The sequence below is a fragment of the Clytia hemisphaerica genome, unplaced genomic scaffold (genome assembly GCF_902728285.1).
Source record: "Clytia hemisphaerica strain Z4C2 unplaced genomic scaffold, Clytia hemisphaerica genome assembly, whole genome shotgun sequence".
Taxonomy (NCBI): domain Eukaryota; kingdom Metazoa; phylum Cnidaria; class Hydrozoa; order Leptothecata; family Clytiidae; genus Clytia; species Clytia hemisphaerica.
The window spans coordinates 304,828-319,532 of record NW_027104237.1 but is presented as its reverse complement, the minus strand read 5'-3'; the positions used below and the strand labels follow the sequence as shown (position 1 = coordinate 319,532).

Below are 14,705 nucleotides of genomic sequence, written 5' to 3'. Positions count from 1 at the left end.
GACTGTTTAATTGTAAAGTAGGCTAGGAATTATTGTTCCAATTCCTAAATATATGAAAACCAATAAACGTCAAAATTGGAAGTGCCTCACACACAGATGTTAAAATCAACATGAATTTAATAATTTTTACCCAATATTGACAGATTTTGATCGTCAATTAAATGAACGTTATCAAAAGAAATTTCACTGGCTTGAAAAAACAACAACATGTCATTAAAATTTCTCAACTTCTTTGACTCAACCAAACAAAGTTGACTTTGACATGATATTGATAAATACAACCTTGACGTTTCCATTAAAACTTTTTTGATATATAAGTCGATTAAGTATGTTTGCGACCGCAGGCAAGGGCAACCAGAAGGCTCCCTTATCTCTACAGGCCCGGCGGAAGTGGGACGTTGGGGAGACTTTTGAGCAAATGAGATTTTGTTCTCAAATTCTTAGCAAGTTTCCTAGCCTTTAGCCTTCCCACTTTTACGGTTGTTCCGCCGGGCCTGCTCTAGCTGTCTACCCAAAGATAGGGGAGGGTGCCACTCCTTTCCCAAGATTTCGTCTCTTTAGTTGCCGAACATCAAAGAGAGAGGCACCTAGTACCGTTAGAGAACTTTTTGGTTGACCCAGCTGGTGATTTTACTACCTGCTCCAGATGTGGAATACGCTATCGACACGCTTCGCTCTAAAGGTACAATGCGAAATATAACATCTGTGGACATTGGCCATATCGCTTTGAAAGTTTACAACAAGGTGCTCGTTGTAAAAACGGCTCCCCATTTGAGCCATTTCTCACCCGCCAAATCTATTAAAAATAATCTACCCCATAATCCATAAATGACAAACCCTAGTTTCCAGGATATTGTTTTGAATGCAGTCTTGCATGAATCCGTCCAACAAAGACGTCAGATTGTTTGCTTTCACCCATCCCTTTAGAGCTTCAGCCTGGTGGGCAGAAAACAATTACAATCTGTTCTCAGGTTAGTGATTTTACTGTACTTCCAGATCTTGATCGAGAATCCACTAGCATGGTCCTCAATTTAAGGGCTCATTGTCAAAAATATTGTTAAAAGAGATATGAAGATAAAACTTTTGTTTTTTTACCTTGATACTTTTAGCAAGGAATTGGCTTTACAATTCGATCAGCAATTTTTTCTGTCAAGAGTAAATAAGAACTTAACAAGAAAGCCTAAGCGGCGTAAAGGCCCATCAGTGTTAGTAGTGTCAACATATTTTTTCATTGCAGATCGCTTTTCAACTCAATTTACAGGAGGGAATTTTTTCTATATATTGAACAGCTCGATTCGGGCGAACAATAAAGAATCAATTGCTTAAATTTTCTCTTATTGCTTGAAATAGAAAGATTTAACCATATCACTTGGAGGTATTAATTATATGTGGTTTTTTTCTTACGCATGCGCGTAATATTAAGATCATCAATTTTTAGCCTGGACTCGTTCATTGATACTTGCGCGCATAGGCCCCGACAAAATCAAATCTTTTCGACCAGTTGTGTTTTAAAGGCCCATTCCGCTGCGCGCTGGGCCAATTAAAAAAATGACATTATCAACTTTAAAAGCTAAAAAGACTAAATTCACCGCCATGCATCATGGTATCTGTGTCTTGCGTGTACAGAACCAGTGGTGTCTGGACAGCGCTAAGCGTTCCAACTTGAAAAAGAAGGAATTCTTACTTCGTAAGAAGTAGGACCCGTTCCCCAGTAGAGAGGGCTCGTATCATCATATAATCAGTACCCTTTCTCACAAACAGTTTCAATGGGTAATTAACCTTTTTCATTTGAGTTTTTTTTTAATTGTTCGTGAAGAATGCATAGTTTGGTTGGTTACATCAGACAGAAATCCATATTTTGTACATGGCAAATCTCAAAAGTCACTATGGTCAGAGGCTATAATTCAAATGTGGGATCCATATTTTGTACATGGCAAATCTCAAAAGTCACTATGGTCAGAGGCTATAATTCAAATGTGGGATCCATATTTTGTACATGGCAAATCTCAAAAGTCACTATGGTCAGAGGCTATAATTCAAATGTGGGATCCATATTTTGTACATGGCAAATCTCAAAAGTCACTATGGTCAGAGGCTATAATTCAAATGTGGGATCCATATTTTGTACATGGCAAATCTCAAAAGTCACTATGGTCAGAGGCTATAATTCAAATGTGGGATCCATATTTTGTACATGGCAAATCTCAAAAGTCACTAGAGGCTATAATTCAATGTGGGATCCATATTTTGTACATGGCAAATCTCAAAAGTCACTATGGTCAGAGGCTATAATTCAAATGTGGGATCCATATTTTGTACATGGCAAATCTCAAAAGTCACTATGGTCAGAGGCTATAATTCAAATGTGGGATCCATATTTTGTACATGGCAAATCTCAAAAGTCACTATGGTCAGAGGCTAGAATTCAAATGTGGGATCCATATTTTGTACATGGCAAATCTCAAAAGTCACTATGGTCAGAGGCTATAATTCAAATGTGGGATCTATACATGCTCGAATGCACGTTTTTTGTTCGGAAATTTGATTAGCCGCTATTTCCGAAGAAAATAATTGTTCGTTGGCTGCTCTTTATTTGGATGTTTTCCAAAAAAAATTGCATTATAAACATTTTGAAGAAACATCATGAACAAGTGCACGCATTTACCTAGCCTGGATATCTAGGCTGTAAACTATTTCACAGTCTAGTTTTTGATATTTTATGTTCTGGTTTACAGCCTCGTCTCCCTAGAGCGATTTGCATTCTCATATGATTTGCACTTTCATTCTCGAGGGAGACCAAGCTCTATAATTTTAGAACTTGTACTTGTATGTTGAGGTAAATTTTGTTTTTTCTAAAATTTTGAGCTTGGATATCCAGGCTAGTATTTACCCCGAAAAAGCGATGTAAGAAGCTCCAGAAAACTGATTTAACGTGTGCTATTGCGTAACTTGCACTAATAAACGGACACTGAAGATTCAATAACTTAATTTTTGTTTAGAAATTGTGAACGATGTAATAACTTTGGGGCTCAGGGCTCAAATCAAAATTCAAAATTAAATCAGAAAAAAAAATCCACAATCAGAAATGAAATCTAAAAAATCGAAAATGAAAAAAATCGTAAGAATCTACTAGTACACTGTGACGACGAATAACGGTTCTATTCAGCGAACACTCTACAAGAACAAAAGTAAGCAAAGCAATTAGGATATATAGTATATGGACTTGTATGGCATAGTATATGGACTATAGAGATGTTTGCTTTCTAGAGATTTTTAACCAGTCAAATTTGAACACAGAAAACTATACTCGGCGTGCCCTGACGACCTAAAACTGTTTCTAAAGCAATCGCTTTCCGTAAAATGGCTTTTGGATGCAAGATTTGTGGAATAGTTTTGACAAAAAAGTATGATTTGCAAGAGTTGATTCGAATTCTAATCTATCTTTTGGACTCATTATATGAACATGTGTAAATTAGAATATATAAGCAATTAACCCTTTACGTTTTTTAAAGAAAATCGCTAGTTCAAACTTTAAAGGCTTATATCTCCGGATCTAGAAGAAGTTAGAAGCTCGTTTATAGTCCGTTGGATAGCTTAGAGTCTCCGCTGCGCAGACCTGACTGAATCATAAAAAGGTGCCGAGTGGTAAAACTTCAAACTAATTCGCTGGAGGACAGAATCAAGTTAATCAGGGCCAAATTTGGAGGTTCTTGGATCACTCATTGACAAAAAATGGTCAAAAAATGGTCAAAATCTTAAAAAAGTAGATTTTTGTCAAATTTTTGCATTTTTTTGACTTTTTAGATTAAAATCTCGCTAAAAAGACTCACTTTTGATTTTTTTTTTGCTTGGTCATGAAGCCCAATCCAATTTCTACGAGTTAGACCAAAAATAACGATTTCTAACTCAAACTGGACATTACAGGAGGGATTCGCCCTCCTACATAGCCCATGCCTGATATATACGACATTGGCACTTAAAGGGTTAAACAAAATTTATTACCTTTCTAAGTCTCTTAACATAAACAAAAAAAAAACAAATGTTACAAACACGCCCCCTTCTCATAGAACTGGTAGGATTTTCTCAGTCAGTGGGGGATAAAAATACCGGACTGAAAATCGATGGGGATTGATATTCTCATATTTTTATGGCTAAGGATCTCAATTCTTTTGTTTTCAAGTCAGAAAATTCAATAGGGATTGGAAAAATAGCATAATATTTTGCAGTGCGGATCGGTCTATTTGATTATTTTCAGTGGGGACAAAAATTGGAGGATAACTTTCCACCGGGGAAGATATTTTGGTCCAAGTGGGTCTGTGAGAAAGGGGTGTTTGTACTAAACACAAAATGTTATTGAAAATATTATAGTATAATAATGATAAATAAATAACTTTGCTTATAATATTATTTAAAGTACTTTTCAATCTAAAATATATTCAAATGTCATCTAGCTATCAAATATTTATAAAAAAGTAATTTATGTCAAATTAAATCGTGGGTCAAGTGCAAAAAAAGTTAATTACAAAAAATTCAAACGTCTCCAGCGTATTTATGATATCCTTAACTACACCCTTATCTCAAATCCTCGGTGGAAGTTTTGATTCCACATGGGGGACAAAAATTTCTATCGAAATCCCAATGGGGATAGAAATTTCATTTTTCCAAGCTAAAAATTTCTAGTGGGATAGTTTTGGAGTGTAATTTTTTGGAGAAAAAATCAAAGTCGATTTCCCAGTGGGGCTGAAACTGTAGTGTGTTACCAATAGAAGACGAAATTTCGGACAAATTTTTCCAGTGGGGCGGGGCCCCAGGGGGTCACATGGATGTTTTAAAAGAGGCAGCTGCGACGGATATCTCTGTGTCTTATTTTTTATATCTCTGTTTTTATATTTTGTTATACAGCAGCAAAAAAAAGAAGTGTACAATTCTCGAACACGCACAAATAATCGAAATTTGTTCTTCGATTAATGGAGTAAGGTTTTTAAGGCATTGTTAATTGAAGGGACCATAAAATTTATTCGAGTTAAGGATACATTCGAGTTATCGTGGTTCGAATTAAAAAACTCCACTGTATAACACTAGAAATGTCAGATGAGATGGAGTTTTTATAAGTAAAAAAAATGACGCGTTCTTTAAAAAAAAGGAACAAAAGTTTTTTATTACTGGTTAACGACTAACAAAATCAAATAAGAGCTTGTAAAAACTCCATCTCGTCCCAGAAATGTATAACCGTCAACTGCTCCAACTTGGGACTATCTGACAAAACATGGGACGGCAATTCGGCCACCATTTCACCGAACCCCCAAAGTCATTAGATTTGAGTTAATGAGCGGCGTATTGAAAAATACACGATTTCACTTTCGATTTTACGGTAAGTGAAATTACAGACCAGATATGCAACAGTCCCATGTTTCGACCAATCGTCCCAAGTTAGAGCAGTTGACGGAACAAATGATTAAACAGTTTCAGAACCATTAGGACATTTGTCATCACATCCATCACCAGAGATACTGTCATCACCATCACCATCATGATCTCCTGACGATGGTTCTCCCGATACCCCCGAATCAATCCCAGAGCTGATTTTATCATCACCTTCGCCCTTGGCTTGACTATTGTCTTTTTCAAAGAAATAGAGTATTGTACTTGAATCGATATCCATAAATATGTGAATCTTTTCGTAATCATGGTTCCTTGTTGTAACATTGAAACTTAAACGTCCTCCATCTTTGAATTTGTAAATTTTTATGGAAACCAGTCTGTCTCCTTTTACTTTACAAGGGTTATCTTTACTTGAATTTTTCATAACTTTCCTTTCAGCTAGTGTGTAATTTGATATACAATTGCATCGAGCCTTTTCTTTGAAGAAATTGATTGTCTCGTTTAAGAATTTCCATTTGCCAGTCTGTAAAAGAAAGATAAAAAACAATTGAGAATGACTTTAAAAAAGTTGGACTTATCAAAAATACTTCCTTATATTTTATACAACTTTGTCTAACAATCCCGGTGGAACTTTTTATTTTTGCTAAATTTTCAAGTAGGTTAAGCTTCCAGCGGGTCTGTGACACAGGGGTGTTTTAATAAAAAAGAGAAATCAAGTGCCCTCACAGTTTACCCGCTTTTTTATATGTGCTAGACCTAAGAGATCAAATGCTGAAGCAGAGAGCCACACCTACTCTCAAAGCCCAGATCAGATTACACAAATCTAAGCTACTTATTCGCCGAGTTGGCGGTGGTGACCGAGGATCGAGCCCACAAGCTTATTTCATCCCACCGCTTATTAGAATTTAGAATATTTTCCTACCCCCTGCTTTTTCGGACCCCCTCCTGTCTATTCGGGCGACAAGAGTACCGACCAAGCTACCCGGTCACAAGGCCTTACAAAGTCTATACCACCACCAAATCAGAAAGTCTGCTTCTAGTTGGACTTTACATTTAGTAGTTTTAGATTAACAAAGATGAACATTTTAAATACATGGTTTTGGACAAATTTCATCAAATTTGAGGACATAACATACCTCTTTTTCACAATCTGGATTTTCTTGGTCAAGGTTGAATTTTATTTCAAATTCTTGATTTTTCGGGGCATCAGCTCGAACTTTGGAGATCAAGTCTAACTTTATATTATCCAACCATGAGGGTCTTTTCTTTGATTTCATATCAACTTTTACTTTGCCTGTACAAATACCAAGGTAATTACCATCGTGTTTCTCCCTCACTTTAAGGATCATAGAATTTTTCTCAAGTTTAAATGCTTCTTTAGTTGGTAGAATGTTGCTGAAGTCACCGCGCGTTGTGAAGAAATAATCTGCCTAAAAAAAGATAAGGTTAATTTACATTACACATGAAATTTTTGCAGTAATATAATGTCTCCAAAAAACACAAAATTGAATTCAACCCTTAGACAGTCAGGTATGCAATATGATATACATTCAAAAGTAGCCAAAACTTTATTTTATTTCTATTTGATAGTATTCCACTTTTGAATATCTTCTCGACAAGCACAAACCGTTATTTAAATCTAATTCAATAAAGAATTACAGCATTTTTTGTCTCCGCTGCAGATTATATTGAGATAGAATGGGAAAATCAATCCCATCGAATTTCAGTCCGAAAATCCTACCGGGTCTGCGAGAAGGGGGTGTAACTTATCATTATGGAATTATCATCAAAAAAACTTACCATTTCTAGTTTTAAATATTCAAATTCTCCACGCTTCTCCATTAAATCAGCAAGTGTTCCAAAATTTGGTGATAATTGAGTTCTTAAAAAGTCGACAATGGAAAATTCTTGTAAGGAGAAATACATGGAGAATAATTTTTTACGTGACCCAAGCAGTATTTCAGGTGATTGAATGGTAACATTTCGATCTTCCGGGTTTATCTCAGCAAATGAGCCACCGAATGTAGGCAACCTCATTTGTGTTTTTCCCTGGTCACTGGTAAGAATATCAAATCGATGACCTCCATTATCCCAAGTAGTTGTCCATTTCATATTTTGCAGTGTAAGAAGTCCAGCTACATTAAATTTTCTGAATAATACATCTCTAGAAAGTCCAGTATACACCATTAAGAAACCAAAAAACTTTTCAATATATTTCCATTTAGTGTCTTCTGCGAGCGATGTAGCTTTTAAAACTGTTGTACCTGTCTTTTCAGTACGTATGTTATACTTAAAAAAATCATTACTGCATGCTGAAGTGTCACCAAATGCTACTAAATTTGATTCCTCTGTTTTAGTATCAGTAATTATACCATAGTTGACATTCTCAAGCGATAGATATCTATCTGGTGTATATAAAGGCTCCTTTGTTGAAAGTATTGTGATTTTTGTATGTCCTTTGTGTGATATACAATAAAGTGACGGCTTGACATTTTCATTTAGGCTTTCATGTTTGAAGTTTGGAAGATATTTAAATTTGGTTAGATCATATAAACTGTTGATAGATCTTCTTTTAGTAATTATATTACATTTGATATCATCCAACATCTCCGTTGGAAAGTATTTTCGTAATGTTTTTTCCATAATCGTTTTGTCGACGATTGGGTTTGGTGTCAATCCTACTGAAACTGGATCTATAACAAAAAGAAAACAATAGAATCGCAGAGTTGCAATAATGGGAATTTGATCCAGGGGGTCGAGTAGTAAGGGCTGAAAAGGGTACAGGATGTGCAGCTGGTTAGGGTACCTTTTTTCACCTCCAAGGGTCCTAGGTAGGGTGGTAAAAACAACAAAATAGAAAAATCAGTCGCTCTTAGGGTTCGGATAAAAAGTGGGTAATTTTGAGAAAAGTACCATTCAGTCACTTTTTCGCAAATTTTGGTAAAATTTTCAAAAGAACGAGTCTCACGTAGAGTCCATTTTTTTGAGCGATTGATATTGAATCTTAATCATTACCTTTTCTGTTCTTCGGATCGTACTTTTTAATACATGAATTGAACTTTATCCTCTCGTTATCCCTTTCTAAAATAGAAGGAAATTGAATATTAGAAATACAAAGCTGTAAACAAGCAAAGAACTAGAATCCTTTATTTATGCTTTAGGTACTCTTCGGCGTTATCTATTTTACTTTTTATGTGGGTACACAATCCTGGACAGAAAAAGAAATAAGAAGAGCCGTGAAAAAGAGGAACCGAACTAGACGGTTTTATCGTCCGTTACAGGGATGGTAGTTGGAAAACTATGCACGCGCGGAGTTTATAACCGTAAAAAAATCAGCGGGAGAGTTTTGAAGAAAATGGCAAACTCTGCCGGATGTAAGCTCTTTTCAGTAAAAAAAACGTTTGCGAGTTTTCTTGGCTTTGGGCCATTTTCTTAGATAGTTATGTGTCATAGTCTAAACCCAAATATGCACTGTAAGTGTCAGCCGCTGGAAAGTCACCCCAAAAAGCCTCATAGCTATGTAGGGAAGAATAGGGATATTTGAGAAACCTAGCGTTTTAATATCTTTTTTTGTTTAAACTACTTCACCACACCCTTAGAAGGGGGGAGGGTTGTACTTTTACGGTGTGACGGGATTGGCCCTTTTTTAGTACGGTATTACGGGATTTGACGAAAAAATAGACGGGAAAACGGTATTTTAAAATCAGACGGTGACGGTATTTAGGTACATTTTTGCCCTGTAAAAGCCGGTGTGACGGTGTTATTATTTTTTCAATTTTCGGGATTCCGGGATTCAGCAAAATATTTGACGGGAAAACGGTATTTCGAACCCCTACAAACCCCCCCTTAGAATCTTTGTATGATCAAAATGTACTTACCTAAAAATTTCCCATCACCACAAAAACTTTTTGGATATTTGTTACAGTTAAGCCTGTTAAGCCATTTTTTTAGTTTAGAGTCTGGATTTAGTCCATGATAGCATATAGAGTCCTTTGTAGCCCACCCACAGACATCTCTGCAAGCCTTTAAAGGTATAAGTGGTTTTGATGGATCATAATTTTTATGGTGACATTCTCCATATTTTATCCTACATACTGCTCGTCTGTAGAATGCTATACATTCCGAATATTTGTTGGTAGCATCACTTATCAAATTGTTAATTTCTAAGTCAATATCATCATCTGTCATACTGGCTGGAATATCAAAATTTCTTGAACCGAGACGTGAGCAGACATTTCCATTGTATTCTCGGCAAACAGCATCAGTTTGTTGAATGATACCTGAAAAATGAAGATGATATTTTTAAAGTTTTATAGTTTTTGCCGATATTGACTACAGCATACACTGGCTGCAGCGTAACAAAGAAATTAAGCCAACATAATCTAATTCATGCATTGTCTTTCTCATGTATCCGCTAAATTATTGTCCGTATGTAATAAATCAGTGTGGACACTTGCCGGACAATTACATTTTGTTGGAGCGGACGTGTTAAGTAAGCCTTTGGAATTTGTTTTCATTTTAATTTCCGAATCATTCGTTTATTTCTTCCTCTTTCGATTCAGTCTCAATATTACACTCAATTATTTGAACTCATAAAACGCTAATTAGAAAGCTTAGCTACAGTAGACTTTCGTTTATCCGAACCTTTATTATTCGAATCTATTTCTATAACTCGAACTAATTCCCAGTCAATGGGAAAGCCTCTTAAAATACTTTCTACAATTCGAATCTCTCTGTAATTCGAATAAATAACATTTTTCCGTTTTTCGAGTTCGGATAAGCAAGAGTCAGCTGTATTGATTTTGCTCTGATTTGACTGACTATTTACAATAAAATGCAAGATAAGAAAAGAGAAAAAAATGGACAAAAATTTCTAGGGGGTAATCGGAGAAAGATTTTCAGGGGGCATAAAGGACCATTTTTTCATTTTTCCAAGGGGTACAAGGTTACTCTAAAATTCCCAAGGGGTATCAACACATTTCTTTTTTTGGCTCGAAAAGATTCGTCCATCCCCCTGTATGGAAATATGGAACAGTCCAATGTGGGAAAATAATGAAATGTACGCACGCACCTGTTAAGATGATAACTACAATAAGAGTGTTTATTGTTCCCCGAATTTTCATTTTGAAAGCTGTATGCACTCCAATAGCTGAAAAGAATACAGTATTAAAGGATTAAACACAAGACCGGTGGAACCACGGTAAAAGTGGGAAGGCTGAAGGCTTAAAATGAGATAAAACTCGCAAGGAATTTGAAAAAATAAATCACATTTGCTCAAAGTTGGGTAGGCTGAAGTCTCCCCTGTCTCCCCGCTTCAGCCGAGTCTGAAACAGGCTATGCAATGAAAACTGCAGTTTGCAGCATTAAGCCGCCAAATCTTTTAAACCAAGCAATCAATAAAAAGCCTTTCACTTCAAAATGATGAATTTACAAAAATAGATTTACGAAAACATTTCAGCAAATTGAGTAGCTGCGTGATTAGCGTTCTTAATGATGAAACAATTTCTTAATGAGTTATTTATTCGAATGCAATTTTTTTGTGATAATTGGCCAGTTAAATACTAGGTAAGAACATCTTGTTGACAGCATTTGGTAATTGATGGAGATGAAAGGCCAAAAAGGTCTCTCCTTTCCTGTCATGATAAATCTGTTGTGAAACAGGAAAAAGAACAATATTTTAAGGTCTGGCCACTATGTGATTTTATCCATTATTTAAAAACTGCCTAGGGCCTAGTTTCTTTGAGGACAACTCTTTTTATCATATATATTCTTTGATCTGCATAAAAAAATGATAAATGAAGAATTAATTTTATTGTATTCTACAACGGAAACTTCTCCGGGGAATCTGAATCTGAAAATGTTGCGCGCATTTCTCAGATTATATTTCTTAAACACTGCAGTTTTACACCCCCTTCTCATAGACCCGGTAGGTTTTTTTAGCCAGTGGGGGTAAAAATAACGGATCAAAAGTCGATGGAGATTGATATTCTTATGTTTTTTATGGCTGTGGATTCGAATTCCATTGTTTTCGAGCCAGAATGCCAGAGGGGATGAAAAAAATAGCACAATATTTTCGATGAGGATTTGCTTATCTGATTATTTTCAGTGGGGATAAAAATTACAGTATAATTTTCCACTGGGGACGATATTTTGGCCAATCTTTCCAGTGGGAAGGGGTCCCAGTGGATCTATGAGAAGTGGGTGTAGTTTTGTTATGAATGATGCATTATAAGTAAAAAAAAGATTCCAAAGCAAGTGTTTTATTGTGTGACTTTTATAATTTCCTTAAGTTTCTTCACAACCCATTACAATCAGTGCCTTTCTAATTACATTTGTTTAGCTTGTTGCCTTCGCAACCAGTGAGAACTTAGTGGTTTGTTTGGAAATTATTAAAGGAAAATTATCACCATTCAAAATTATCATTGATGGGTTCTTTGCATAAGCATTTACATAATTTACACTTAATTGTGCTGATTTGATAACCTGTAAATGGTAATGACTTTCTTCTTAATTTTGATTTTTGAGGAAGCTGGTTTAGATCTTGAATGAGGCCGCTCAGTCATTTATTACACGTTTTTTATAAAAACAAACTTTATAAGAACATAAGGCTTCGATGACCAAAATGTTAAAAACAAGTTAAGAACATTTTTAAGGCTTTGCGGACTCAAAAACACCCGATTTGCTTAAGGAAAAGGAACAAAAATACCCACAAAATGGTGAAAATAAGAACATGTTAAGAACATTTTTAGGCTTAAAACTCAAAAAAGTTAAGAACATCCAAAAGTTTCAAAGTATCTGGATGTTTTTTAAAAAGTAAACGTGTAGCCGATAATCACTTGTTCTAACGATCAGACCTTTTAACCTCGCTGATTTTTAAGGAAAGGAAGATCTCTTACTACGTTCAAAAGTGATATCATTTTCAGTAGAAATTCTGACGAGAGACAAATTAGGATAAAATGTAATAAAGCCTATTCTATGTGACCTGGTAGGAGTGGGCATAGTGCGACCGTAGTGCAGTGGTAGAGCATTCGGCTACGGTGCGCAAGATTGTGGGTTCAACCCCCAGCCGGGTCAAAACAAAGGTTTCCAAAACAAAATGGTACTTGATGCCTCTCTGCTTGATGCTCAACATTTAAGAGAAGGATCAAGGGTAAGTGGAACAATCCAGGGAAAAAGGGTGGTGCCCTTCCCTACCTTCGGGTAGTTAGCTATCGAAAGAGGAACCTTCGTGTCGCCTCCGACTGCGGTCACAAACTTAGTTACTTAGAAGTCGGCAATTGAGGAAGAATATTTTTATGAAAAAGAATGATTACCTTTCGTTCTGTATTCAGATATGGTCCTTGTTAATCAGTAAATTCTTGGCGTCGAGTCTTTGATGATATGTTTCGTGCAAGATTTCATGTAATTTGATGTTTTTGATCAAACTGGCTTCGTATTTATATGGTTGATTTGCCAAGTTGTCCGATATGCGTGGGATATTTAATTACACTTGAATTCAATGGTATTGTTAATAGTGTTTGTTTTGTTTACTGATTTCTTTTGTCTTCGATTTCTGGTTTTGTATTGCTTTGTGTTTTTAAAATTCCTATAAAGAAAAGTCATTGTAACAATATGGTATACTGAAAGCTGTCACACTTTCACCAATAAAATGTAATAATCATCCATATATCAATAACTCCCCATGTTTTGAGCTTAATGGAATGAATATACGTATTCTCCGTAATAACTCTGTAACTCTGAGCATCCATCAAACTTTCCATACATTTCCCGCGTTTTGCACAGAACTAATCTATAATATTGTGTTTATTCCGGCAAGTAATGATGAATTAATTGTTTACATCATCACAAAATATCATAAGCTAATTTTGCATCCTTCCCTTACATTACTACTGATCAAAAATTTACAGTTTCCCTGTCAACAAATCATTTAATAGCACGTACATTTAGCCGACATTTAGAGAAGAAGTATCCAGCTCAAACCTGTTTGATAAAACCGTTTTAAAGTGGTACAAGATAAAATATCTCTAACTATCACTATTACCATAAGTCCGTATAAAAAAAACCGGTCTAGAAGCCTTTTGTTTCTTTCCATTGTTTCCTACTTGAACTTGCATTGTGATCATGTGATTGAATCTTAAACCAATCCTAAGGGAGTGTACTTGGCAACTTGGTCAAAAACTGAGAAAATTGATTAATGTCTTTTGATATTAACAAAGGCAAAAGCTAACAAAAAGTTGTCAACAATGAGCTTGCAAAGCAGAGTTTTTAAACAGACTCTGGCTATCACCAATACAAATAATTATCCGAATATTAAAATTTAAGTTTTGAGTATGTTGCTTATTTAATAAAATTTAGAAAAAGTAGAATTTAAAGAACTCGTCCATTCGCAACCCAGATAATGTTTCTTACGACTTCTTAAAAATCGCTAAAGATTGTTCAGATGCTACTGGATGGAAAAAAACTTTAAAGGCTGCATTGCAGTGCAATAAAAATGGGTTATTTTTTGAATTTACCATTCATTCAAAAGCAATTATGGACTTGAATAAATTTTTAACTATTGCTGTGGTAAATTAAATGGTTGAACCACAAAAACTGTCTTGTTAATCGACCTGTTGTTTCATATATTTTAGTGGGAACTTCTATGGACAAACATACTACCTTGGGATCCCAGCTGGCACACAACGTTGTTTCAACGTTTATCTAATGTTCACAACACCCATATAACGTTAGCTGAACGTTGAAACAACGTTGTGTGCCCCGGCCGGGATGGCTAAACTTTTATTCTCGAGAATTAATTAATTCCTGGCGCATTTGTGCTGCGTTTAAATGCATAGACAAGCAAAATGGTCTTGAAAAAAACCTAACAAATTGAAGCTATTTCTGTACCTACCCAGAGTCTTGGTCTTTTCCGTTGCTGAACTGGTAATAGGGAAGTTTCCCTGGGAATGAGAAAACAATCCTATGGTTCCTGCTTCGAATCACCGTGTAAAACTGACTGTAAACATGAATCCAATCCCGAACGATTTTCTCACTTGGAGAGAAAATGCACCATTGCAATGTCTTTCACGGACCCAACAGCGGATTGGTTGAAAGTGACGTATTTACTGATTTTACGCCACTTACAACCAATCATCTATTGGTGATGTAATGTCAGAAGACATTGCAATGGTGCATATCATGAATAGGAAAGAAAATGTTCAAACTTAGCCGGACATTAGAGAACCTTCAGCTCCTTGAGACCATGTTCAGACGTTACGGTTCCGTTCCGTTTCGAAACGAAACGGTTCCGAAACGAAAAGGTTCCGAAACAAGTGTGAACGTCA

The 14,705-nt window shown here is 35.7% G+C and overlaps 1 protein-coding gene across 1 annotated transcript; it reads right to left on the bottom strand.

The window, feature by feature from the left end:
- Positions 1-5,115: 5,115 nt before the first annotated feature.
- LOC136816052 (uncharacterized) lies at positions 5,116-12,962 on the bottom strand. Its single transcript, XM_067072486.1, has 7 exons — positions 12,696-12,962; positions 10,454-10,531; positions 9,261-9,662; positions 8,398-8,463; positions 7,183-8,075; positions 6,519-6,812; positions 5,116-5,905 (listed from the first exon to the last, which is right to left on the bottom strand). Exons 2-7 carry the CDS (start codon positions 10,503-10,505, stop codon positions 5,456-5,458), a joined length of 2,157 nt encoding a protein of 718 aa, XP_066928587.1. The 5' UTR covers positions 10,506-10,531; positions 12,696-12,962; the 3' UTR covers positions 5,116-5,455.
- Positions 12,963-14,705: the final 1,743 nt, after the last annotated feature.

Bases quoted from the DNA above. Each gene is read 5' to 3' on its own strand.
- LOC136816052 (XM_067072486.1), bottom strand. From the start codon at position 10,505: ATGAAAATTCGGGGAACAATAAACACTCTTATTGTAGTTATCATCTTA. The intron at 8,464-9,260 runs GTAAGTACATTT...CTTCTATTTTAG, and splicing joins TGGTGATGGGAAATTTTTAG to AAAGGGATAACGAGAGGATA. The intron at 5,906-6,518 runs GTATGTTATGTC...TTTCTTTTACAG, and splicing joins ATCCAGATTGTGAAAAAGAG to ACTGGCAAATGGAAATTCTT.